The sequence below is a fragment of the Serinus canaria genome, chromosome 4 (assembly GCF_022539315.1).
Source record: "Serinus canaria isolate serCan28SL12 chromosome 4, serCan2020, whole genome shotgun sequence".
NCBI lineage: Eukaryota > Metazoa > Chordata > Aves > Passeriformes > Fringillidae > Serinus > Serinus canaria.
This window is the reverse complement of record NC_066317.1, coordinates 11,665,469-11,682,682: the sequence shown is the minus strand read 5'-3', so window position 1 is coordinate 11,682,682 and position 17,214 is coordinate 11,665,469. Positions and strand designations below refer to the sequence as shown.

General features: G+C 37.7%; 1 protein-coding gene across 10 annotated transcripts in view; it reads right to left on the bottom strand.

Moving 5' to 3' along the window:
* The window catches only part of GAB1 (GRB2 associated binding protein 1), a 118,328-nt gene that overhangs the window by 9,753 nt on the left and 91,361 nt on the right, over positions 1-17,214 (bottom strand). For 5 of the 10 annotated variants that reach the window (XM_050974206.1, XM_050974205.1, XM_050974201.1 and 2 more), the window contains 5 exons: positions 16,979-17,068; positions 15,156-15,249; positions 14,701-14,824; positions 11,577-11,699; positions 3,801-11,369 (listed from right to left, as the gene is read on the bottom strand). In XM_050974206.1, the coding sequence (XP_050830163.1) occupies positions 11,211-11,369; positions 11,577-11,699; positions 14,701-14,824; positions 15,156-15,249; positions 16,979-17,068 (590 nt within the window). In that variant the 3' untranslated portion in view covers positions 3,801-11,210. Of the gene's footprint in view, positions 1-995; positions 1,321-3,800; positions 11,370-11,576; positions 11,700-14,700; positions 14,825-15,155; positions 15,250-16,978; positions 17,069-17,214 lie in introns of those variants that run through there. The other 5 variants (XR_007777539.1, XR_007777538.1, XM_050974203.1 and 2 more) reach the window with 5 other exon arrangements.

Sequence of the window (17,214 nt, the reverse complement as noted above, 5' to 3'; positions counted from 1 at the left end):
GTTCTAGTAAAGTCATGGTGACACTTAAAACCTTGCTGGTAGAGTAGGGGAACTTTCTGTTGATATGGCTCATAGCTTGGTTTGTTGAATTTTCAGCTCATTCTTTGTTTTTAAGGCCCTTTGGTTTGAGTTCTTAGAATGTCTCTTCATTTGCATATTTCCCAGGGATGTTATCGGGCGCCATCTTAGGGAGCAGGGGAAGCACTGCCCGATGGAGACAACAAAGATACCAGTAAGGTAGGGGATTAAAAGTTTAACATTCAACAACTGTTAACATTCTTAACTGTTTACAATTTTAAATTATCATCTAACACTTCTAATTGTATCAACCTATGAGTGTATTCTTAACAGTTACAGTTTCAACTTAACATTTAACACCTCTGATTATATCAACCTCCGAACGTGTTCATAACACTCCTCTTCCCCTCAATCTATAGTTGCAATGAGGTCTCCCCTCAGTCTCTTACAGGCTGAACAGACCAAGTGACCTCAGTCGCTTCTCACACGGATTCCCCTCAAGGCCCTTCACCGTCTTCACAGCCCTCCAGGAAAGGCTCAGGAATCACCTGAGGAGGCGAAGCCATGCTCTAGCTGGAGCCCAGCTGCAGCCCCCCGCCTCCTCACGGCTCCGGCACCACCAGGCAGGAGCAGCAGGGGGTGTGGTTAAAGCAGGAGACAGCAGTGTGCTATACAGTAAGTTACTGATGAGGCAGCTTGAACATTCACGGAAAGGGTGCCACACAGAGCCACCCTCTCAAGTTCCCTGCTCTCACTTGTTCAGGTTCATGGAGCCAGACCAAGTTTGTAGGTACAGAAGTACAGTTTTGTAACCATCTGAATACAACAGTGTCTGCTCCCTTGAAGCATCGTGGGCTGCAGCCCCCTGCTTTAGGATATGACTGAGCAGATCTACACCTGCACCGGCTTTTACTCATGGGAGATGTTCACCTCCTCACTGATAACCTGCCAGGTGCCACCCACCAGAACGTGCATCCCAGAATCCCAGAGTGCACGGAATAGGATGAAACTGAACAGGAAAATCTGCTTAAGAGCACTACTATTGCCCTCCAGGTGCAAACAGAGGCTTTCCAAAGGGCCAGACCTGACCTAGTCAGAAGCAAAAGTCCCCTGACTGGTTCACAGTGTGGACAGCACGTTCTCCACATCATCTGAATTGCTTTACACGTCTTCTCCTGCAGATTTGTCACACCTGTAGGTATTCCAGCAATATTCACGTGTTTTCAGTGCAGATGCAGCCACTGAGTGCATTCCACAGGTTTGTGAAGCTGCATCTTCCACATCCTGAGAAACCACTGTAACCTGGAATGTAGCAGCAAAACAGACCATCTTCATGACAATTATTACAACCTTCATTCCATTGTCTTTTATTACAATCCTTTAATATTTTTTTGAAGTTAAAATCATTAGCTTTGACATTTCCAAAAGATGTCGTCACTTTGTTTCTGCCAGAACTACGCAGAATAATAAATTCCCTGAAAATCTCAATTTTCCTAGAATAGGATTTCTCAGCTAATCACAAATTTATTGACATATTTTCCCACTGCTCATTGTCATCTCTTATCACAGATGAAAACTTAGTCCCTGAGCTTTGCTAAATGCTATTCTCTCCATTCTGGGACACAGCTTGAACTTTTTAAATACACAGCAGCAAATTACAAATTAAAATAACCGTGTTATTTTAGCCAGCTCTACTCTTCCAGCATAGTCTTGTGTCCACCTGCTGTGCCTCAGTTCCTGTCCCCTCTCCCAGAGCTGCTCCAGATAATGCAGTGCTCTCTCTGTGGTGAGGAGTGTAGGGGAGCTATACTCTTTCCCATTTTTCATTCTTTTACCTCCCCTACAAAGCACACAACAAAACCACACAAAGAGAATCACTTGTGAAGGAAAACGGGGTAGAAGGCCCTTGGGAAGAAGTCAGGTGTTTGGGAAGAGCGATGATTATATTTCAGCACCTATGACACCATCTCTTAGACTAAAACTGACAGGTAGGATCTGGTTTGATGGGGAAGGGAGAAAAGCACAACCTCCATCCAAATCTCATCGATTCTTGGCCATCCAGCAAAATAAAACAGCACCATGCCAGGCTATGGGGGTGTTGAGATATTTGTGTGCTTGGTATCAGCAAAGGTGAACATTCACCTCTACTTCAACAGACAAAATAATTGAAAAAAAAAATCTTGCCAAAAGTTAAAAGATAAAAGGTTCTAAATTTATTTTTGAGTTTTATGAAGTCCTGAAAGCAGAAGACTATGCAAAAAAACCCCAGAAAACCAAAGCTGAAACAAAACCCCACCCAATAACAACAACCAAACCACCCCCCACCCCCCCAAAGAAACACCCCAACCAATGCAGGAAAGAGGACTTTCCAAGTTAACATGAAAATCTTCATGAACCATACGGAGCCCAAATATGAAGACCTTAAACTGAAAGCAAACAATGGCATAAAGAAGTTCATGACAGAGGTTACTCATGTGTTGAACACCTACATTATGGTCAAATGCACAATAAAGCAAGAAATCCCCCCTCAGCCAGTACCCAACAGCAGCAACAACTAATTGCTAACATGCTTATGAAGTTGGTAAAGAGCTGTTTAATTACAGATTTTTGTCAAATCTCTCAGGCAACACATCTTGCAACTTTGTTGCTTAGTTGAGCAGTCATAACTTTAATTAATTATTCTTTAGATGACTCCTTGTTAAACAAGAAATTGAAACACCACAAGTAAAAGCAACTCTGATATTATTACCTGTGTAGCAATTATGCTAATAGGCATTGCTGAACATGTAGAAAACTGTAAATCTTCCCAAAATTTGGGAAACAAAAGGAGTGAAATAGAGTTGCTTGTGGTTGCTCCATGAGACATCAATTTGGGTTCAAGAAGGTAAGAGAGGGGTGAGAATTTGGTTTGTGTTCAGATCTTAGGGGGGAATTGTCAGGTTTTTTTAGTTTACAATGCCAAAGCAAGATACGACCCACGTGAGATGAGATACTGCCAGTTTTTCTACTTCCTCACAAGGCTGATGTGGAACTGGAGTATCCCACCAAGAGTAAATACAATTAGACGTGTTTCAAACCATCACTTCTGTCACTGTCACTTTTCTTCTAGCCTCAGATTAACAGTGCTGCAGGCAAGAGGTGGTGTACACACACACACACACACACACACACACACACACACACACACGATCAACAGTCAAAGAAGCCATTAAACTCATGCTACATCTGTTAAAACAAACAAACAAATGAAAAACAAAAAAAACACCCCTCAAAACAAAACAAAACAAAAACCCCTAAACCCTCTGCCCATCAGCAAAGGTCACTGTCATCAGCTTCATCATAACTGTCAACACATTGATTTCCAGTATTAAAAATACCCATCCCCCCACAAAAAAAAAACCAAACAAACCAACACATGCAAACAATTCTATATATTAATTTCAGTAGATTCCTTAATGCAATGGAAACTTTTTAGAGTTTAACATATGTAGGTGTATAAATTTCATCCATGTGCTCTTTGAGTACCATGAAGATGACATTGAGATTGTTCAAATTAGTGTAGCTATCCTGGTAAAACTAAACTTCCACAGAAAATAAATAGCCCAGACTTCATCTGCTGTGCTTAAACAAACTGTTAAGCCTGTGCTGTGTGTATCTTCAAAAAGAAGACTACAGAAATAATGACATGTGAAGGCCAAAAGTCTTTCAAATTGTGCCCAACCACAAACCAGTATATATTTGGTAACAGCAACATGGCATGCAGATATCAGACTGTCCTTGTGTCCATCTTAATACAGGCCCTTTGATCAATAAAATTTACCCATGCAAAAATAAATGACCCCATATGGAGTCAGCTGCTAATACTCATTACAGAAATCCTTGAAGAATGGAGATTCTGTAACAAGCAGCACTTTCACAGAAAAAAACCCAGCATTAATAAAATGCTCTTAGATTTTATTTCTTTGCTGCTATGACTGAAAAGGCTCCACCAAAAGGCAAACATATATATTTTTTCAATATGTAAAATACATTTTAGTATAAAAAGTAATGCACAAACACTTTATTACACACACAGATCCTTTTCAAAACTCTGGGTTCTCCTCCCTCTCAGCAACCAGGTTCTGCCCTGTTTCCTTTCATGAAGCTCACTCCTCACCTTACAGTACTGCAACCAGAGTGAGACAGGGCAAGGAAAGACTCTTTTGGAAAACTTACCTCCACGTATTAGCACAGCAGTTAAGCCATCTGACTTACAGAATCACAGAATTAACTAGGTTGGGAAAGACCTTTGATACCATCAAGATTTCCTCCTGCTGCTGTTATTCTTAGAGCAAAAAAGGACTTTAAGAAGTTGGATACAGACCTTCAGTGAAAGATAGGGATAAATCTGAAGAAGAGTTTTTTTTAAGGAAGACATAATACTTTAATTTTTCTGTTTTAACTACATGGGCAGTTTTATCCCTTCAGTAATAGTTCCACGTGAATTCCACATATACACAAGTATCCATCTGCCTCTACACTCAAATTTCATACATTGATGCCTCTGCCATGGTATCTTAATCGGATTTTCATGGTTACCTTGCTTTTCTTATGCTGCTGTGTTTCCACTCAGTTGTCATCTAGGCCAGTTTTCCCCATAGTGTTTAGATACTTAAATAGTCATGAAAGACTTTGCAAAACACTTTGACACTTAACATTGATAAATATCTACTTACCTGTAACTATAGTATCAGAATAGATAGGACATACAGGGGCTTCCAAAACAGCTTTTATTGGAAAAATGATGAACCCTCATGTGTGCTGTGGATTGTGTTGTTTTGTGCCACATGTATTTCCTGAGCCTTTGGTTTTAGACATGAATATGCTTTTTGTATTAGCCTATCATCACTGCTTTGGAGTTACTGCTTTGTATACATCATCTGAATTCCTTTCTGCAGTAGTGACTATTCTGAATCATAACAGAGATTTGCTACATTAAAAAAAATCTTCTGCTCACTCACAAAAAACAGAGCAGCTTTTATAAAAGTAAATTGGTTTTCAACCCTCCTTTAATTAAAGAGAATAGTTGGGGGAAAATTCATGTCAGAAATACACAGGAAATCAAAGTAAGACTTCACCAAAGAACTATGTGTCCTGGAGAAAATGTAACAGCATTTATTCAGATCATTATGATGCAGGGGAGGTAAAAACTACTAAGAGAAAAGTCTGACATTGTGTGTGCAGAATGGATAATTTTAAATAATTTATTTTTTAAAAAAGTTTTGTTTGGGCTTTTTTGAAAACAGAACAACATCCTATTTACAGAACAATAACTGCTTGCTTAATTTCAAGTTTCCATCCTTATACACAATGCACCTACTAAAGGAAAATCTCAGGATCTTAGAACTATCCATTGGAAATTTATCCTTAACCTTAAAACGTTGTTGGGAGCCAACGTTTTCTGATTCTTGATCCCAGACTTTAAAGACAGCCCTTATCCTAGTATACCAAATGCTGTACAAAAATACAGACCACAGATACCCAAAAATAGGGTGAACAATAATATTCATATTGAGATACAGCATAGCTCCCAAAGGGTGGTACTGAGTATACTTGCATCACAATCCTAAATATTATCCTATTCATTTTACACAGAGGAAACAAACCCACCAGCCCTCTCCAAAACTAAAGTTTTGCTGGAACTCTTGATATTGTTTTTAAGCAAACCATTTTTTCAGAGCTTGTTGGTACTTCCCTGATACTGGCCACAGGATCTGTGTCCCAACTCCTAAACTGAGCACTGGAATTGGGGGCAGCTGCACCATACAGTGTATAAGGAGATCAGAGGCTAAATCCTGGTCCTGGGTGGCTCCTTTTTTCCATCTTTTTAAAAAGTTCAAGGGCCAAGTCTATTTTGTGCTTCCTCATATTGGGCTGTCAGTGAATAGAACTAAAGGCAAAAATATCTAAAGAATCATCACTTCTTTCATTTATGGAGGAAAAACCCCATAGTTATAACACAAGGTGTGTTTTTCAAATTCAATTCCTAAACTTACATTCACATAATTGAGTAGAAATTCGATTTTGAAAAAGTTCTTGGAACTTTCACTTACTTAAAGAGGACAGCGGTGCCTTGAATATGAAATTCTGCTCCTCAAAAGATCGTAAATGGATCTGTGTGCCTGCGGAATTTGAACCCTGTTACACATAATGCCTTTTCAAATGCTGCTCTATGCCTAACTGGAGATTAGGGACCTTAACTCTGAACACAATTTGTTTCCAACATTTAGGTCTCAATTATGATTAATCAAAAAAAAAATATATACACACCATGATTTATAGGTATTACTATAAAGATCACCTCAGCAGAGGGTTGAATCATTGTTTTGATGCAATTAACTCCAGACTCTGAGGTATACCAGCAGGCCAGTCTGAGGCATCCTCAAACTCATAGGTCTGCATCCTTCACCTCTAACACAAAATAGAAAGGAAAAAACCTTAAACTTTCAGCTAGTCTGCACAGTTTATAATTGTGCAAAAACCAGCACAAGTGCACAGAAGCAAGTAGCGAATCCTTCCTCTAAAGTATATTCCCTAAAAAGCACAAAAAAATATGAAAACTTACATATTTTAAAGTCTGGTACGAATTCAGGGAAAATAAGGCATATTTATATTTTCCTCCTCTTCTGGCCTTCTGATTAAAACAATCAAGCTGTCTGGGTACCTTATGCAAGCCCCCTCCACACACATTAAACCCAGGACCTCAAAGAGCATTTATTAAAATCTTATTAGGATTGGTCTTTCTGAAAATGTGACACACATTTTATTTCGCTGCAGATACAACTTACTAGGAAAAAGCTTGACAATGATGAGAGATCCTGGAGAATTTTCAAGAGTGAATCATGATGATTGCTGGCTTTATAATTGCAGGAAAACTTTGAGAGTCTCCATTTTTCCTACTTGTTGCTTTATGTTCTAAACTGTACAGGATTTTATTCTATTCCATTTTAGCATATAAAATTAAATATTTTATGTGTGTGCAGAGCAGATTATACAACTGTACACTTCAGCTAACCGGATTATAAAAAAGCTGAAGCAAACAGATCATCCTTTTCAAATGAAACATGAAAATCATCTTTTCTAGACCATCTAGAAAGAAAACCACTGGCACCAGAACAGTCTAGTTCTTTTTACTTAAGAACGAGATAGCAAAAACCTTTCAGCTGGTCATGCATCCACTACCTGTTCTCCTCCCGCTTTTGCTACTGAAAATTAACATCAGGGCTGCAGAACCATAAACATATTCTGGAAAACTTAAAATGTCAGAGATATTGTTCATAACTCTCTCAACACCTTTTCTTTGTATAATACTCTGCACCTTGTCAGGCTGAGAGCTGAACTCAAAGTGTTCATTCAGTTAGGGCAAAATCCAGAAACCTCATTGTCTTTGATTTGGTTCATCTACACCAAATCAACACAATGTTTTTGTGGAACACTTATTACAATAATTGCTAGACAAGCACCTTTTTTGTGGTCATTGCCATATTAATATTCCCAAGAAATAAAACAACAAGAAATTAACATTTAAGAAGCAGTTTGATGCAATACAGAGATCAAGATCAGATTAGGAAATATGGAGGATAATATTGAAATTTAAGTTCACCTGTGGATAGTGCTGAGCTTCTTATGAACTACAGGTATAAAATATTTCAACAGATGAAGTGACACTATTGCTGTCCAAATTGCACACGGATATTGTATGGCAGTACCTTCTCCTTGAGCAAATAAATGTCCATTCGCTTTTCATGACACAAACCTCTATAGCTAAGGAGGGAATGGAACTCTCTCCAGGGCTGCTAAGTTTCCAAAGTGCTTTTGCAAAGTACTATATATATGTGTGTGTGTGTGTGTGTGTGTGTGTGTATACACACATATATATGCATATACATGTATACACACACACACAAATTTACTGCTGCAGTAATAGCTAAACTTAAATTTCACTGTGATTAAAATCTTGCTTGGCTCATAGTGCACTGTAAAAGCTACAGAGGTGCCCATCACTCCCTAATTAGCTACAAGAAGCAATAAATTCTAAATTACTTAATCAAAACAGCCATACTGTAATTTGCCTGTACTCCCTAGGTGTGGCACTATGTCACAACTGTCATACATGAATGGTTTGTTATTATTTTTTTACATAAATACAAATATTAGTAAAGAAAAAGACTAATGACCACATTTTCACCTTTTTCCATGTCACATTACGAAGTTCTAGTGGAACAGAGCAGCTGTGTTTGCACCTGCACTTCATGAGGTAATAGTGATTATATCGCAGTGTGTAAAAGTGTGGCTATTGGTACTTAGCAGATAAAGAAAAGTTCAGATCACACCATGGAATGATACCAAATCACCTCTCAAGTCAATCTTAGAGTACAAGGCACCAAGTTTTCTTTTGATTTTTAAGAGCAAGGTGTTGTATACTTGTAAAAGACATATTGAATATATATATTTGCAATTTATAATGACACATACAACAATGAAAACTGTAACTGCAACTGGTAACATAGAGTTTGAGCAAAACAATAGAAAACTTACCTATTTGAAAAAAGAACACTTGACAAGCAACATTGACAAGCTACTTCTGCACCTGTATCTGCTTGAATTTCCACCAGCTTGCCTCCAACTAGAGAGTCCTCACAATTCTAGTAACTGGAAGTGACACAGGGCTGATATCAGTTTCACTTGCTTTCTATCACCTACAACTTTAGGAGTCACTTTTTCAATTTTATAATCATATCCTTAAACCATCCAAGAGCTCAGACAGATTTGCACTATGAAGCCCCTGCAGCTTCCCAGGTGAAAATGAGATGTATCATCAGAAGTTAAAATCACTCCTCTGATTCTGAACATACCATGGATAGCATGTAAGTATGGAAAATGTAAGAATGGAATATGGGGGAGGAAACTGCTTAGAAATCTACTTAAAGAGAAATTGTAGGCTCATACTTAGAAAATGTTACACTGTCTGTACAGTGTGGGAACTCCTGTTTTCCTTAACAAAAGAAAGGGGAAAAGCCTAGAAATTAAGAGTGGATTCTCATAACAATAACATAATAACATCATAATAACAAATCTCTCATCATAATAACAAATAATCTGGTGAATCCTGCCAAATTTTAAATGAAGAAAGAGTAAGTGTAATCTGTAAATCAAGGACTGATATCAGCAAACTTAGAGCAAATCCATCTCCTATCACTAGCTCAGCAAGAGAGGCTGGCTTAGGAGACTGATTTTTTCCTGGCTCCCAGAAGAGTGGGAATTCACATTATTTGGCTTCTTGGCACAGAGTTTTAAATCAGAGATCCAAGTTAAAAATTGTTCTAGCTGTACATCTACAGAAAAAATGTGGTTGGTATCCAGGCACCTTCCCAGACACACTGACATCCGTTTGCTGCTTTGTAGGACAGAGTTTACACACCAAAACAGAACAACTTGATTTATTTAAAATCCACCTCAAAATTCACTGTGTTTAGTTTCTTTTTTTAAAATGAACATTCAAAATATCAAAATATTACTAATTTAAAAAGAACCTTTGTTAAGAAGAAGATATTTTACATACTAGATTGTGGCTGTGAGGGAAGAGAAACAACCAATGGTAGATTAGGCACAGTATGAAGGCCAACATGCCAGAAAACAATGCAGCTCTAAGCTCAATTTTTAAATGATCTGGACAAAAAAAACCCAATTGGGCAGGAAAATGAAACCAACCACTTAATTGAGGGCATTTGTATTAAACAAAAGTGTTAGTAAGTATTCTATCTAGACCTAACTCATTCATGTATTTAAAGAATTCTATCTTCTTCCATATAACAAAAAAATGTTTCTAAACCAAGGCAGATTATTACTTGGAACTGGCATAGTAAAATAAAGGATCACAGTATATAGAGTTTAAAATCCTGTACCAGGAAAGAGCAACAAGTGGTTTACAAGGGGATCATTTAGGTATATTATCTAATTTTTAAAAACAGAGATATAAAATATCAGTTGCATAGGGATTTAAATATAAGGCCAAGCAGGAGATTAAAGTAAAATAGAGCTCAAAAGAAGGGCACTATGGTGTTAAAACATAGTATTTCCATTTGAGTTAATGTCTAATTCAAAATCACAGTATTTTGCTAGTACTACAAAAAGTGAATGTCAAACTGTCTCATTAATCTTGAACTGAAAACTGACATTAGAACTTCTAAACAGTATAAAACTAAAGCTCATTGTCTAAACCTGATCAGTGTATTAGCACAACAGTGCTTGGTACGTACCTGATTTATATACTCTACCTTGTGTAAATAATATAAAGGTTATTTCTTGTTAATAAGTGTGAGATCACAATATTACTGCATGCCATCAGTGGTTTGCAGGCTTACTTGACATTTAATTATTCAGTCTTTGAAAGTGTAAGATCCCACCCTGCAGAATCTTCACCCATTGAACACAGAACACTGTCATTAATAAAATACAATAGAAGTTCCACCACTAACAACTAACATATAAGGCAGGATTTTAGGTCTAAACCGAGTACAGTTCATTATTATTAACTCACAGCTATTTTTTGTTAGGAAGGTAACCTGTAGACTTCCAAATAATTTTGTATGTATTAAATATAAACGAGTATGTAACTAACACTTGTCTCTTGGCATTTCAAGTAGATTATTCAATTGCAAAAGTATTTCTGCAAAATCAATTTTGAGTTGTTAAAATGAAGTTCAAATATTAATTTCCGTTTCTACATGTAGCTTAATTAACCTAAAATTGTGAGGAATTGTAGTGTAAGGAAAAAAGAATTCTCCAGATGAATTAGACAGTAAGGTATAGTAACTGTGAATACCTGAACCAACATTGTAACTGAAAAAGTGCATAAACACAGTAATACTACAAATGTGTTAACTACAGAACAAAAGGTTTTCTGACACTTAAGTAATATTATTTTACAGGTTATTTACAGGCTGTGATTTTTCCGGACACCACAGAGCCAATTCATGATCTAAAAGTTCCTTTGATACATTCAGTGTCTTTTTGGCTTCCAACCTATTCAATGAGGAACTGATTCCCACCCCAGGGAATCAGGTACTGTGCAGCTGAACAACACTGCCATTGTGGTTCTGTGATTCTTCAAAATTCACTTCTTTCCATTCTTCAAAGACAAAGAAGTGTTTTCACTTCACACTTTTCGTGGGTGTCTCGGACTCCGAAGACTGTCTGCCATCAGTCCATGCCTCACGCGTGCTCTTCAGAGCCAGCGTTTTCTGCTGGTCCACCACAACGTAATCAACTCTCTCATCTGCCACACTGCTGCCTGAGCCACTGTTCTTTTTCTGGGAACAGTGAGAAACAAGTTCAAGTAAATTAACAACAAAAAAGCAAGTAGGTATCCCGAACAGACACAGAACAAGCACTGGTTTCTCTGAAAGGTCCAACACTGTCTCTCCACTAATCATTTGAGAAGTGACCATTAAGAGATCTTACTGAAGGCAATTTTGAACTCCTGACGGCAGAAAAGCAAGGGCTGAACAACTGCTTACCTTACGAGGTGGGGTAGACTTTCCTGAATCTAAGTCCAGATCTAAATATTCCACTTGTTTATCTCCTTTAGGTTTTACCATAGGGCTGCTTCCTCCATCAAGGCTGTTGCTTCCAAACAAATTCTGAAATCATAGTAAAAACAACCTCAGCTACAAATGTACAAACTAGTGGTCCACATTATCAAATATGCTTACTACAAACTGTCAAAATGTAAAAGGTTAAGGAATCACTTATTATTGCAATCACTTAAATCATGCAAATTTCATTGACCCTGTATGGCAAGGGGATACATTCTATGTCAAAAATGGGACAGAGTCAAAACCCAAAGGGAGGAAAAAACTCAAACACCACCCCCACAAACTTAAGGTTGCCACCAAACCCATCTGTGTTTTCCACTTAATGTCCCCTTCATATAATGAAATAAGAACAGATGGTATTTTATTCTTTAAATGCAATTATTATATCTCAAATTTAGCATTACTTAAGCACAAATTTTCTATTTCCCCCAATTTTTGTTAAATACCTACAATAATTTCTGCTTGACAGTAGTGGCAAATCTAAAAATGAATTTTTTACATTTTATTCAAAAGTCATCATGATTAAGGTGAAAATCAAAGAGTATTGTTCAATTGACAAGATAAAAATATTTTAACTTTGGAAAATATGTGTAGGGCTGCCTGAACTGAAGTTGCATTGTATACACCTAAATTTCAGTTAGCCCAGACTTTTACAACCTCACCTCCTCTGTCCTCTCCCAGCCTGATCCCTCCCTCTTAACAGGTGTTATAGGAACAGTACAATAGAAGGACTCTTCTCTAAAAGATAAAGAAAAAACAGGAAGACAGAGGGCAGCAGTCAGCAAAAAATGAAGAAGGCAGAAGGAAAGACAGAAGGGTAAGGCTGAGAGCAACTTGAAAGGAAAAGCAGAATATTGCTGATTTTATTAAAAAAAACGGTAAGTATGACATCAAACAAGATGCTTCAAAGCTGATGACAGAAAAAGATTAAGAAATACAGATTCCTTGCTAAGATAGAGTTGGAACAAGTAAAAATTCTCAAAAAGTCAAATTTTAAAACAAAGGCCGTAAAATATGCAGAAATGTTCTAGTTCTTTAGGAAGTAAATTATTTTATGGGCTAAAGCCAAACAGACTGGGCTTTTTAAATTGAAGTTATCCATTATATCTCTACTGTCCAGCTCATTTATCATTAAGTGGTAGCAAGGACAAACACAAACAACTAATATGAAGTTCATTTTCGTTGCTCAAATTCTCAGAACAAATTTCTGTGTATTTGTTCTGAGAATAAGAAAATTCAGATTTTGTATCAATGTTTCCAGGATAAATTTAAAAATCTGTTACTCATTAAACAAAAAAATAATCTGTTATTTCAAACAAACTAAGCAGGCGGAACATATGCATTAGGAAACAGAAACTTTATTACACGCAAATGAAACAGAAAGGAAATCTGTTGAATAACCTTAAAATAGGACTGGTGCAAGCAAACAGAAGATATTAATGAGCTGGAGCATTAATTGTACCATCTTGGTATGGAAGTTAAGCCCCTGAAACAGCCTTAAGAATCAACAGAAACACCCAGGTTGAAGGGTGATTCTGTGCAGGGAGAACTGTGGGCTTGGGTGGGGCTAATCTCTGGTGTAATATGGGATGTTTCTTGCACCTGTGAAATGGGACATCACCCATTACTTACCAATGGCCCTTGCAAGAGAGGAGCTAAGAATTAACATCAGCAGTTCCCCCGTGCTTAGTGCTTTTCCCCTGGGAAGCACAACAGGCATGGCACAAGGCACAGTTTGGGGCGCTCCGCAGGCTCTGGAGCCTGCACCCCACCATCTTCCACAGGGAATGGCATGAGGGGGACCTGGGATGCAGCATCCAGAGGTAGTAGTGGTGAGCTGGGGGGCAGGGATACTGGGAGGAGGCTGGGAGGGGATCCAGAGCAGCTGGGAGACAGTGACACTGGAGGAGACTTGGAGGGTATCCAGAGCAGCAGGGGACAGGAAAGTGAAAAGCTTTGCGAGAAGAGAGCCCAGGGGCAGTGAGATGGGCCAGCATATGCTATATAAGAAGGCAGACACACAAACAGAACAAAAAAGGTGCTAGATAGGCCCTCCCCAAAGAAGGTCGTACATAAATGATTTCAAGATGAAAAATACTGCTGTATCCCCTACTAACAACCCAATCATATGAGTGCACTGAATGACTGAAGGGGGCTTTGAACAAACTGGTCTAGTAGACTGACCCTGACCATGGCATGGGATGTTGGAACAAGATGATCTGTAAGGTCCCTTTCAATCCAAACCACTCCATGATTCTAGACTACATGAAAAGCTGAGCTCAAGATCCAGGTTTCCTCCAGTGCTTTATGCATATTCTAAACTACATTTTAGTTTAGGCCTAGGTCTACTGCTATTGTCTTCCTTAAAACTACTGCTATTGAGTCTTCTTTTTATCTCTCTCCTTCCCCTCACCAAAGAAAAACCACAGTGTGCATCATTAACTTTTCCTAACTAGCTGCAATCCATGCTGAGTATCTGAAGCTTCATTATCTCAGAAAACCCCCTAAAAAGGGAAAAAATACAGACATTTAATACACAAAGATTCCTTCTATCTTCTTCTTTGAAAGACGCCTAATAAAATACACATGGTTCAATTTTCGTAGAATGTATACAACAAGTATCAATCATTTCTTTTCCCTTGTTCCTTCTACATTTCCTGGAAGATGTCCTTTTAATACAGTTTTTTTAAGCATGTCTCAGAGGTCCTAGGACAGCTTATTTCCCTTCATATCATAATACTGAACTCGTACATAGCCCAAGGACAAACAATTGTAAAGAGGGGACAGATTCTAGGAAAGAGGTAGAAAAAAAGTCATGTTGTATACTGTTTTATATAATAGATATGTATATCAACAATTTTCTTTATGCTCTTAACTTCTTCAGTGAAACCCTACCAAAATTACAGCTTTGCTATGGATATTTTTTTATCATTCTGTTGGTCTAGAAGTATAAAGGGAGTGATCTTGAGTGATGGAGCTGTTTTTGCACGATTTAAAAGTAAGGACTGCACAGGAAGAGAGTAGTTAAGATGTAGATTTTACATACTGGGTCTTCAGTGGACTGATTTGGGTTCATGGATACATAATTCTCTTCACTGTCGTGTGAGTCACTGCTGGAAGTTGTGCTATGAACTGAATCCGGTCTGGGAGACATGGGAAACCTGGAGGAGCTAATTACCAGGAAATATTTTACAAACAATACATCTGCAATATTTAAAACCTCCTGGTGAACAACAAAATAAGCATATTAGAGCTGAAATTGTCATTCAAATTTACTAGAGTGTCACATTTTTTGTTATACACAGTCCCTTATATTTAATACCACAAAACAAAATTTCACACGGACACACTTTATTTCAGTGCACAGATACACACACAGACTCATACTCTTCCAAGTGAAACTTCAAGCTACAAACAAGCTAAAAATATGATAAAAATATGATACAGACACTCCAGTCACCAAAATCATTAATCTGAATGAGGAAAAGCCAAGAAACTTACTCTCGTGCAAAGCTTCTGGTGATAGGAGACCTAACTGGAGCTTGTAATTCTTCCCATTCAGGCAGAGGTTTTATTTCTAGTGGAGCTGGTTTTGCTATGTAAGAAACAGACAACCGTAAAGCACAGAACTTTCCTAAACAAACTTAATTTTATTAGCTTTTCACAGACTAAATACAGAAAAAACCTTTATCTTTCAAATAGTAAATACTAATAAGGAAAGGGAGACACTTCCATTTTCAGAAAGACATGATATACTAACTTACGTTTTTAATCTTTTCAGGTAATGAGAGGAAACATCAATTAAAAAATTAAAATTAAAAAAAAAAAAAAAAAAAAAAAACCCACTGCAACTTCAGAATTTTGCAGCATATACTTATAGGAAGTAATTCTGTTTTGAAAAGAGATTTTGAAAGTGGCAGCATTGTGTTCTGTCTCATTCTGCCTTGATGACTTGTTGAGCTGGCAAGCCCAGGGCAGGGCTGATGGGCTGTTTCAGCAGAGCCAACTCTGGGGACTTTTCTTTTTCTTGCCTCAGAGCCGGCTGTGCAAACTCTGCCCTCACTGCATACATGTGCCCTTACTGGTGAGGTTTCATAGCTCCATGAGTGGGCTGAACCTGCAGCTAAGATTAAGTCTGCAAAAGTGAGAAATGAACCAACAGCAGGAGGAGACTGGCTCGTTTCAGAGATCATCCACAGCTGAGCAGAGCAATGTGCCACTCATGACAGATAACATTGTTCTCAAAAAAAGTGCAATTTTTAAATTTCATTTTCAGAACAGAACAGGTTATTAGCAAGAAACACATTATCTCTCCCTCCAGCTTATATGTCTCACACCTCCTAAACATTAGCAAAAAAAAAAAGTATAAAAATGCTTGTGGAAAAAAAAATATCACAGGGTCAAACTGCTGTCGACTTTATCCTCCCTAAAACTGTTCTTGGAAAACAAAATGCAATGTCATCATAAAAACTGCCCTTTCTGTCCTTGTGACCCCTCCTACCATGAGTTTTCTGCATCTTGGCAGGCTCACTAAGATCAAGTGTCAGGCATGTAGTAACAGAACATAGGCAAGATGATACTAAAGCACAACTGACACAAAAATGTATCAGCTTGATTCAAGTTTTCTGTAAAGGTCTGAGACTACCTGGCAGGAATAAACAGTGGGCAAGGTGCTGCTGCAGCAGACAGAGCCAGGACTTCGTCCACAGCCCACCAAGAACAGCAGAAATATTTCATCCTGTTGCAATGGACTTCAACACCCAAAGGTAATCAGTGATACTTCTCTGAGATTTTTAATGTTGTTCATTATTTTCTCTACTTCTTGTGACTATGTAAGGCACCAACTCAGCATCTTCAATAAAGCCCATCAAATTAATTGCAGTCCTCTTTAAGGTGCATAAATAGATGTCTGTAGTAGTGGATGATCAGAAGATCAATATTTTGCTTCATTTTGAGACCTAAGAGGACTGTGATTTCATGTTATTGCCTAACAAAAGTTCCAAGTAACTTACAAGTTACTATGTACAATTTACAAGTTATTATATACTTGCTTCTAAATAAACAGACAAAATATGAACAGCCACAACTTAAGAGATCAGAACATTCATGTTAATATCAAAGAAAAATTTCCATGCACTGTTCAAGCCAGAAAATCTTTAATTCCTTATACAGAAAACTGGTTGCGTGGCATGGAAAATACATCCATAACTTCAGACTATAGCAGAATAGAATATGCCAAAGTTATTCTAAAATAACAATTTTTAAAATTTTTGCTTCACTTATTTTTATAAAGCTCCATATACATACAGTGCTAAAGTACATACCCTTTCTTCTTGTAGTAAAGTCACCTATGGTTTGTGAATCAGTTCGCTCTAAACCATGTGGTTTAGGTCTTAAAATTTTAGGACTTTGACCTAATTGGCAAAAAGAAGACTCTCTTAATAATATTCTATTTGTAAGTGGAAAACTGGAATTTTATAAATAAACATCACAACCCCCTGCAGAAAGGTTAATGCCACAAGCATAAGCAAGCTGCTGAAGGAGATTTTACAGTCTAGCT